Source organism: Coenobita brevimanus, chromosome 117 (assembly GCF_032717465.1).
Source record: "Coenobita brevimanus isolate Jiangsu-jjx chromosome 117, ASM3271746v2, whole genome shotgun sequence".
NCBI classification, from domain to species: Eukaryota; Metazoa; Arthropoda; class Malacostraca; order Decapoda; family Coenobitidae; genus Coenobita; species Coenobita brevimanus.
The window spans coordinates 4086045-4097051 of record NC_137070.1 but is presented as its reverse complement, the minus strand read 5'-3'; the positions used below and the strand labels follow the sequence as shown (position 1 = coordinate 4097051).

The 11007-nt window shown below is 52.9% G+C and overlaps 1 protein-coding gene across 1 annotated transcript; it reads left to right on the top strand.

Moving 5' to 3' along the window:
* The first annotated feature begins 7964 nt into the window (after positions 1-7964).
* LOC145418913 (histone H2B-like) lies at positions 7965-8336 on the top strand. The gene has a single exon (XM_080287169.1). It carries the CDS (start codon positions 7965-7967, stop codon positions 8334-8336), a length of 372 nt encoding a protein of 123 aa, XP_080143295.1.
* Positions 8337-11007: the final 2671 nt, after the last annotated feature.

The following is an 11007-nucleotide window of genomic DNA, read 5'->3' as shown; positions in this document are numbered from 1 at the left end:
TTGGTGTTCCTCCCGGGACAGCCTGCCTATGGTTGCCTTTAGTGCTCCAAGAATGTATGAGGGGCTGGGGCGAAGGGGGAATGTTATCTCTGGATGAGAGCAGGCAGCACGTGCCGCGGCATCAGCTCTTTCATTGCCAGTAATCCCGACATGACCTGGGAGCCAGTGAAGTATGATAGTGGCTCCCTTTTGGACAAGAAGAGTTGCAACCGTGTAAATTGCTGTTAGGAGGAACACATTATCATGGAGGGAGAAAGAGCGTAGCCGTTGAAGGGAGGAAAGACAGTCCGTATGGATAATGGCACGTCTATAATGGTGGTGATGAGCATGGCGCAATGCACCCAAAATGGCTGCAAGCTCTGCTTGGAAGGCAGACACTCCTGGGGAGAGGCGCCAAGATTCAACCAAATTCCCCACGACAAAAGCAGATCCAGCAGAGCCATCAGGGGAAACAGAGCTGTCAGTAAAGTAGATGGCCGAACCCTGGGAATTTAAAGCAGCCACCCGACTAATACCTTCCTGACGAATCATGGCAGGAATAGAAGAGCGAGGTTTGGCCTCTGATGGACTGATGATATGGAAAGGGAGTGGAGTCCAAGGTGGTGGATCTTCAAAGCCAGGGAAAGGAGAATCAGGGTCTTGGCACAAGCTTGGAGCAGCTCCCAAATTGTGAATGGTGGCAGCTGTGGTTCGGGCCCAGTCACGTTGAGGGAGCGCCTCAGGTGGATGGCCCAAAAGTCGTTTGAGCAGGGTTGAGACAGGTAGATCAGGCCGGCGCTGCACCAGCTGGAGTGTGATTGTTGCTGCGCGTAGCACAATGCGGTGCATCAGTGATGGCAGCCCACTCTCCAAACGCAAATTCACTAGACGGGTCCAAGGTGGAGCTCCGAGCATGATACATAGAGCATTGTTTTGTAGACCTTCCAAGGACTTGGAGATAGGTGGGGAGAGACCAGTCAAACGGATTGCTCCGTAGTCCACCAGGGATCGTGTGGAGTGAATGTAAAACGTGTGGAGGACAGAAAACGATGCCCCCAAGCTCCTTTTTGAAAGGTACCGGAGAGCAGCGAGGCGGGTGGAAGCACGTTCCCGCAGGTATCTGACGTGACTTTCAAAGGTTAGGCCCTGGTCAAACCAGACCCCCAGATACTGGTGTGTAGTGACCAGAGTAAGCTGGTGACCCCCGAGAAGCAATGGAAAGTCTGGGGGACGGAGGCCGAATGGCAGGCACTTTGTTTTTTCCAGATTGATTTTCAATCCAAGCTCGTTGCATTTGGCACGGAGTCGAGACAGGGCATAGTACGCCTGGGAGAAGCAATCTCGGCGTGTGAAGACCAGGGCCAAATCATCTGCATAGCAGAGGAGAGAGATGCCTGGCCCATAATCGACGGTTAAAAGCCCCTCCATTAAGATGTTAAAAAGGAGAGGGCTTAAGACACTTCCCTGGGGGGTGCCATTGGGGTGGAGACGAAAAGCTGAGAGATGCCCCTGAAAACGGACCCCCGCAGATCGATCATGGAAAAAATCCTCGATTCAAGATAGGAGCCTGCCTCCTACACCCCTTGCTGCAAGAGCCGCAAGTATAACAGTGGGGTTTGCCAGTTCAAATGCCTTTTCGAGGTTGAGGAAGACAACCATTCCCTTTCCTCCCCTCAGCTCCCCAAGGAGAGACGCAAGGCAATGAGTGGTACTCCTGCCAGGATGGTATGCGTAAATCCTTGGGTGCAGTGGTCCCAGCCGCCAAGCAAGACGAGCCCGCACAACCCTCTCAGCTGTCTTGGCAACACAGCTGAGAAGGGAGATGGGGTGCATGGCAGCGGGATCACGAGGCTTCGGAATCGGGCGAATGACAGCCGCCTTCCACGACCTCGGCAGACGCCCCTCAGACCACGAGAGGTTAAGCAGATCAAGCAGTCGCTTGCTACCACAATCTCCAGCGTGTGATAGAACAGAGTATGTGAGCCCGTCAAGCCCCGGCGCAGTGTCCTCCCTGCGTTGCAGAGCTTTCTGAAGCTCCCCACTGGTGATTGGACAGTCAGCAGGGTCAGGCCTATTACACGCTGCCTGGATAGCTACAACACGAGAGGGGGACAGCTGCGCCTGCAGGGCTCTGACAGACTGCGGAAGATTGGAAGATGCAGAGCGGTCGGTGAAGTGCTGAGCAAGACGGCTGGCCTCAGCGGCAGGGTCAGGATGGGAGGGAGGGCGTGGATCAGAGATGGACCTGATTCTCCTCCACATCTCGCGGAGAGTGGAGTGAGAGTCTAGGGTACGACACCATCTGATCCACGCCTCCTCCCTAAAGCGGCACTTCTCGGAAGTCACATGCCGTGTAACAGCAACCAGGTACCGGCGGTGCGGAGATGTACGGCGCCATCGGAACTGCTTGCGTGCCGCATTGAGCCTCCGGTTCAGTTCCTTGACCCTGTCGCAGTAGATCCAGCCGTCTTGGTAGCATCTTGTCGAGCGCTGCCGCAACGGGATAGTAAAAGAGGCAGCTTGTGCAAAAGTACTTGCTACCTGATCTGCTCTGCTCTCGAGGTCTGAGGCAGGAGGGAATGTCTCAAAGGCTGTTGTCAGAGCACGGGCAAAGGCTGTCCAGTCCACCCGGTGTAGGTTCCACCGTGGTGGTGGAGGTGGGGGTGGCGGGAGGGGAGCGAGAGGCAGGTCAACCATAAGGGCAAAGTGATCACTCGCAAGGTGGGGGTGGAGTGACCACGACGCCAAGGCCGCAAGTGGTGCTGACACAAGGGAGAGATCGAGGCGACCTCCCTGGATATGGGTGGGTTCTGCCACATCATTTAATAGGGAGACACCACCCATCTCCTCCAGAACCAAAGAGATGTGCCGTCCTGCTTCATTAGACTGAAGAGGCGAAGATAGAAAGGCGTGATGGGCGTTAAAGTCACCCCCAATGTACACGGCTCCCCTGGCAGCCTGGGAGAACAGGTCTTCCAACTCCAGGGTGATCCTCTGGCTCCGGTATACATTGTATACCGTCAGGGGCGACGTAGCCAGATGGAGAACCACGCCCTGGACCTCCACATCAGGTCCACAGAAAGGAGGGGGCTCACAATCCGTGCACGCAATGTGGTCCTGAACCAGAACGGCACATCCCCATGTGACGCCACGAACATAGGGAAGGAGATGGGTGGTGTAACCCGCGAGACGAAAAGTGGTATTATCCGGAAGCAGGGTCTCTTGCAGTAGAATTACATGAGGACGGTCCCTGGCAGCCGCCTCCTGAAGGTGGGCGAGCTTCCTCCATGCCCCTAAACAGTTCCACTGTAGGACTCGGAGGCTGGCAGCGGTGTCTGGCACTGAGGATGATCTGTCTGGAGTCCAAGGGCCCTGCGTTCTTCCTCGATCGCTGGTGTGGCTGGTGTGAATCCCGGAGGAATGTTGACTGGCATACGAGGGCAAGGCAGAGGAAGCTGGGTGAGAAGTGGCTCTTCCACGGTTGTCTGTGTGGGAGGTGATGCAGGAGGTACCAGGAAAGAAGAGCGCGGGTGTTGTTTTGCCTCCACCACTTGGACGACGATGACGTTCACCACCTGTACCAATGGTGCCGTTTCCAGAGGCCTGCCGAGAAGCGTCCCTAGCATCTGAGCCGAGCTCGTAGCAATTTCCGTCCCCAGCGTACGCAATTCTTCCCTGGTGAAAACTATGAGAGGAGAGCCCTTGTTGTGAGACGTGGGTGGAGTAAACTCCTCGACTGTCTGCCGAACTGGGGGGGGAGGAGGGTGATGGACCTCCACAGTCGTCATGTGACGAGTGAGAGCAGGTTGGAGTGGCGGAAACGCTGCCTCGTCTAGCACTGGGGGTGCAGTCGCTGCTGGACGGCGTTGCTGCCCCCAAATGAAAGTTCCCGGAGGTGCCGGTTTGTTGCTGCTTGCCTGTTTCTCCTTCACCCAGGTAACTTGGCGTCCGCGCCCTCGATTGACAAGAGCAACTCTGGTTGGGCAGCTGGGGTGCCACGCATGATATTTTCCCGAGCAGTTGGGGCAACGGGTAGAGACAGCTTCCTTGGCCTTGTACTTGGCCAAGCACCTCTCCGTTTCGTGTGGGCCGCTGCACATCCCACAGACTGTGGCCCGGTTGCAAGTGGCTCTGTGGTGCCCGTATCGCTGGCACCTGTAGCAACGGAGTGGCTCTGGGGTGAAGGGGTGAAGGTGATATTCTCCCCAGTTCCCCAGGTCGATCACAGGGATCAGAGGACCCCGCAGGGTGACGATGACCTGTCGAGTCTCCTCCCTGGTCCGTGCTTTCTGGCAGCGGGTTGCCTCTTCGACCTGAGGGTGCTGAAGCAGTATCTCCATAGGCATTCACAAGGGATAACCCATGACAACTGCCTTCGTAGACTGTTGGCCGGGCATCAGCTTGACTAGCTTGACAGGGCAGACCTCGTCCTGCAGAGCTGTTCTGAAGAGGTCGTAGGCTTCCTCGTCCTTCGGCACCAACACCGAGCTTCCATCCCGACCTATCAGGTTGGAGCAGTGTAGCCCTGGCAAGTGACGCTCTAGTGCAGCCACGGCGTCGTAACTCGTTGCATGCCCGTCCTGTACCGGCACACGGAAAGCTGGGAATGCAGAGCGGGGCGGCGGACGCACAGCTACTGACACGGAGGGACGAGCAGCAGAGGGACCCCTGAGGGGAGGCCCAGTGTGTACTGCCGGAGAAGGGCCGTTTCCCTGGGGAGCACGCCTCGATCCCTTGCGTACCACGGGGGTGAAACCCTCATCATCATGTAGAGCAGGATCAGCAGAGGGGGAGATCTGAGTTGCAGCAGGAGCCTCCGACGGGACCTCCAGCTGCTTGAGAATACGAGGAGACCTAGCCGGCCTAGGCTCGTGAGAGGGTGCGCAGGTGGGAGCGCGAGGCTGCGGACCGAGGGCTCGGTTCACGGGGGTGCCTTGCCATGGATTAGGGCTGGCAACTGCACGTAGGGAAGCTGAAGTGCCCTTGGTGGAAGAGAGAGAGGGTGGAGCAGGTGCAACCTCCTCCATAGCCTCATGTCGGCGGGCTGCCTTAGCAGAATGGATAGAGGCACCACGCGAGCGAGGTACCACTCCCGTAGACTTTGGTAGAGAGGGGTCAGCACAAGAAACCTCGTGAGCTGACGAGTGGGAGCTCAAGTCGGAAAAGTGACGCTCCCGCTTCGTGCCTGTAGCAGGACACGGGTTGGAGAGCCTCAACTGAGGGAGCGGGAGGCGGGAATGCCCCTGGGGCCTAGGGATGCTAGATCCCTTCATACTGCTCACAGAAGCAGCAAAAAAAAAAAACTCAGTCAACAGACACACACACACACACACACACCACACACACACAACTACTCAAACAGCACAAAAGAAAACAACAAAAGTGGCCAAGGTCCCTACAGTGACGGGCAACCTATGTTTCCCACCCTCTAAAGGGCGATGGGGGGCCCCGCCACTGCCCCTTTCGGGTCTTCCCTAATCTAACAGAGCCGCCCTCACTGCCTCCTATAACCAGGCCCTAAAGGCCCCCCTTCATGGAAGTGCCCTAACGGCACCCCTTCAGGGTTCGGCATCGTACTACAGTGAGGGACACTAATGGCAGGCCCAAAAAAAAAAAATAACACACACACACACACACACACACTAACACACTGCCAATCACACTCAGGCAAACAGAGACAGAGTCCCAGGAAAACCTGGAAAAACGTCTAAAAAACCTTTCTCAGTGCCAGAGACTAAGTCTCAAAACTGGCAAAAGCTGAGAAAACAGGCGAGAAATCGCCCCTAGTAAATGAGACTGAGTCCAGCACCAGTGAGAAAACAGTCAGAGCTCTGCATCAGACGGTGTCTAGGCAGGGAGTGTCACCCCACCTTGTTTGTTTGTTTGTGGGATATTCTCCCCACAGCATGGTGGGGAACGGGCAAACAATAGAGCCCGTCAGGGAGATAGGCAAAAATAGCTCCAAAATGGAGCATAGCAGGGACGAAGACTGGCAGACAGGGCAAGGGCGGCAGAGGAAGGGAATGAGGCGATGGTAGAGGCAACCAGATGATCAACGAGGCGAGGGGGAGAGCGGTAGACAGGACGGCGCCGATGGAGAGGACGCCGGCATGCTCAGGTGGAAAGCCCCAAACGACTCGGTGGTGGTTCGTGGCCCGCTGCTCGGATGTACGTAGAGGGCAGAGAGGGACGAGAGCTTGGTAGACAAACCGGCGCCGATGGTAAGGGCGCCGAAGCTCAGGTCGAAGTCCCGAACTCTGCCCTCAACCCCCATCTGACTCGCTCCAGCTCTCCACAGCAGCAGGTGGAAGCGTAAAGGGAAGGCCCAGTCCAGATGTACACAAAGGGCACAACCCCGGTCAAGGTAGTGGTGGAGGAATGGCAGTCGGCCATGGAAAGGGCGAACGGCCTACATCTCCTGGTGGGCTGACCAGGGCACTCCCGAAGGTGGAAAGGACAGGCCTGACCCTCAGCTGAAACGGCTGCTGTGAAGAGCTGGTCCCGCCGGGAACAGCGGTGGAGGTATTGCCTCGGCGAGAGGTGGACTGCGAGTGTCACCCCACCCGTGACCTTCCCTTAAATACCCGTCTTCCCGATCCGGCCCCATCCCGCCTGCGGATGGGAACGAGGCAGAAGCTGGGCTGCGATCACATATAAGGATTTCAGCAAGCGCGTCCCCCATTCACGGTCCAGCAGCGGTAGCAGCAACATCTCCTCCTCTCTCCAGCATGGCCTCTACTTCTGCCACAGCCTACGACCCGTTGAGGGGGGCTAACCTGGTAGCTGAGCCTGAGGGAGAAGAGCAGACCACCACCATCACTGGTACTGTGAAGTGGTACAGCATCAAGGCGAAGTACGGATTCATCCGGCGCCAGGATTCTGGCGCCGATGTATTTGTACATCGCTCTGGGATTGCTGCTACCTCTTCTCGGCGCCACTGGCCCTTGTTACGCCAGGGTGAGACAGTGGAGTTCCACATTCTTCAGACACCGAAGGGTCCCGAGGCTGTAAACGTCACTGGACCGGGGGGTGCAGCTGTGCAAGGCTCTGCCTATGCACAGCGGCGCCCCACGGCTCAGGGGCGGCGGCCTGGGGATCCCCGATGTCCCGGGGATGTGGACACCATTGTCGCCATGTGCATCGCGACGGCGAAGGCTTTCTGTGGCGATGACAAGGCAGCTATGCTTGTTCTACTCCCGCAAATCTTTGAGAAGAACGGGCTGCCACGCCTTGTCATCCCTCAGAGCTTCGCTCGTGATGCATGGCCAGCCCCGCATCAGGAGCAGCATCACACCACAAAGCTGCAGCCTCCTAGACCCCGCACAACACCGCGGAAAAGGCTGCAGCTCGACACTCCCTTAAACAGGGCAACTGCTGCCTCTGCCATCACCGCCACTGCACCGCCCACCGAGCCTACACAGACAGCTGCCTCAGAAGACTTCTACTCGCCGTCAGCAGCCGAGGAAAGGGCTCCTTCTCCCGTCCCCTCCATCGACAGGGAAGAAGAAAACCTCCTGCCCTCGACTCCACCACCTGCTACTGGCGGCGAGCCGAGGAAGAAGAAAAAGAAGGGGAAGAAAGGTAGGCCTCCACCACCACTTGACGAGATGGAAACTGACGATCCTGTGTCTCCACCACCTCCTGCCGGGATCGTCTCATGCACTCCACGCTCCACGCACCTCAACGCAGACCAGATACGGGCCATTGTACAATCGGAACTCAATCCCGATTGAATTCTAGGTGGTCTAAAACTGACAGACCTACAATTATTTAAAAAACTAACCAGCCCCAGCAGTTCCTCATAGAGGCTGCTCCACATTTATCTATGATAACTCTGGCGGGCTCTCCACCCTGAGCCCGGGTCCATTTTATATATAACATGGACAAATCTAAACAAACAAACAAACAAACAGCTCGTCCCCCATGTCGACTCAGTCTCTCGCTCGCTCCCGCACCGTGCACATACCGTCTGACTCGGCGACGCCATGCCACCCAAGACCTCCGGAAAGGCCGCTAAGAAGGCTGGCAAGACCCAGAAGGCCATTGCCAAGGGAGACAAGAAGAAGAAGCGTAGGAGGAAGGAGAGCTACAGCATCTACATCTACAAAGTGCTCAAGCAGGTCCACCCTGACACCGGCGTTTCCTCCAAGGCGATGTCTATCATGAACTCTTTCGTGAACGACATCTTCGAGCGCATTGCTGCAGAGGCTTCACGCCTGGCACACTACAACAAGCGTTCAACCATCACCAGCCGGGAGATCCAGACGGCCGTCAGGCTGCTCCTCCCTGGCGAGCTGGCCAAGCACGCCGTGTCTGAAGGCACCAAGGCTGTCACCAAGTACACCTCCTCAAAGTAGAGAGGTTACGCTCTTGGCCATTTCAACATTTCCGGCTCCAATCGGAGCCACAAGATTTTCGATAAAAAGGGGAAAGACAGACTTACAAATTATCCTCTCAGGAACTCTGGTTTATCGATCTTTTTTTTTTCTCTCTTTCTTTCTTTCTTTTTTCCCTTCATGTCTTTCTTTCTTTCTCTCTTTTCCGCAACGGTGGTTTGGGATGGGCACGTAGGCACAATCGAAATGTTTTGAACTAGGCTTGGGAGTTAAAACAATAGAGTCAAAATAAAAGAGTAAATATGGGCGTGCGCGCCTTCTTATTCATCTGGAGAACCAACAACAACGTACCGTCGCACCAAGAAGTGACGGCACAGTTTCAGATTGCTTCAGTCACTCTCCACTCCCATACGTTCTATGAAAACCGTGAATATAAGGTAAACATTCAATGCCTTCATCACGTCATGCCAAATAACGTATATATTATATCGCGAAAATAATGATGTAAAATGAATAACAGGAGGCAGTGATATATTAGATGGTAACACTTAGTTATCTTTCCCGATTTGAATGAATGTGAAATGTATTAACTTCGCGCGCGGTGGCCAGTACGCCTATAACTCCCAGTCAGTTTTTTTTTTTCTTTCTTTCTTTCTTAAATAAACTCTAATGTCCTGCTCAACAGAAAATGCTTATTTGGAAGTTTTGAACTCAATCATTTGTTTATGAACCTCTGCATTTTATTACTCTTGCGAATCGATTATGCACTGAGGATATCAGACACTGACAGAAGGTAGCATTCTCCAAGGAGCTCCGACTCTGATGTACGGTAGGCATTTTTTTTTTTTTTTTTTTTCACCGATAGCCCTCGGTCTTATATGAAATAATCCTGAGATTTTTCTTCATGGGCAACTGGCCAAAGGCAGTGTAATAACTGCATGTCCTTGAGTGAATGTTATCTCCTTTCGTGCGTGTTGATCGAAACATTTAAAATAGCTTACTGGCTTACGCCTCCCTCCCGCTTTCTGTCGTCGTCCACGGTGACATTGGAAACGGAAATAAATGACTTGAAATTATTCCCTAGTATTGTCACGGAAATTATTTTATAACTAATAATTAATCATTTCCAATGTTTATTGAAGCTCCCTTTGGTTCAGTCCTACGCTACCCAAAAATCACTGCCTGTTACCATGTTAGATTTGAACTCCACAAAATAATTATTCCCGACTCTCCCTGAGCGACAATTGTGAAATATCAATTAGTTCCGTTTACGAATTCCTATTATCGTAACTAACCAACTGCTTCCTACAGTAATTTGGAAATATACAGATAACTGGTCATGGATTTATTGTTTTTTGTAACAATTTTACGTATTAGGTTTCACCTCGTACAGATATAAGGAAGAGTATGGACACTATCGCTGACCGAAAACTTCTGGATACTCCGCCGGCACTTCTTAGGCCGACTGTACCAACCAACACACTCAACAGGCGTACAGTAAATACAGGCATGACATCGTATCATGCATATTCATGTCACTCTACAATCTATAGGTACATACAACAACACATGTGCACAGATACATTTATACTGTGTACGCAGTGACCTACACATGTACGTACACACTAAGTCAGGCTCACCTACACACAAGCCCTCATACGTCCGTACACACAGACATACATGCTCACACACACACACACACACACACACATGCACACACACACACACGCACGTACAGTATAAACATACATACATACATACATACATACACACACGCTCAACTGCAGGTAAAAATCGATGGGTTCAGGTTCACTTTTTTTTTTTCTTTCTCAGTATATTAACTGAAGGATTTACCGTGCGTTCGTGGCCACTGTCAAACCTTCATAACGGGTACAGAGACTCTCCTAATATGCAGCGGGAATGCCTTTCTCCTTGTGCAAACCTGTGTACGTTTATGAGGGCGAGACTGAATCGATCAGGAAGTAAACGAAACAGGCAAATAACGACAACAAAAACTGCGACGTTAACAACAGATCAACAAAAGAAATAAACGAATAGGCAAGTTGCCCCTCCCCCCCAAAAAAAAGGAAATGAATGATTGAAAAAAGGATGAATGAATGAATGCATGTATGTAAGTATATAAGTACAGTTCATTCGTCCATGTGTGTGTGTGTGTGTGTGTGTGTGTGTGTCCTCATACGTCCGTACACACAGACATACATGCTCACAAAGACACACAAATACATAGGTACAGTATAAACATACATACACGAGCACAACTGCAGCAGGCGAAAATCGATGGGTTCAGGTTCACTTTTTTTTTTTTTTTTTTTCCAGCATAGTAACTGAAGGATTCACCGTGCGTTCATGACGGATAGAGAGCATCTCCTAATATGCAGCGGGAATGCCTTTCTCGTTGTGCAAACCTGTGTACCTTTATGAGGGCGTGAGTGAATCGATAAGTAAAAGAAACAGGCAAATAACAAAAACAAAAACTGCGACGTGAACAACAGATCAATAAAAGAAATAAACGAATAGGCAAGTATTCCCCCCCCCCCGCCTTCCCCCCCCAAAAAAAAAAGAGTAAATGAGTTATTTAAAAAAAAAATGAATGAATGCATGTAAATAATGGAGTTAATTCGTGTGTGTGTGTGTGTGTGTGTGTGCGCATGCTTCGCTGCGGAAACGCAAG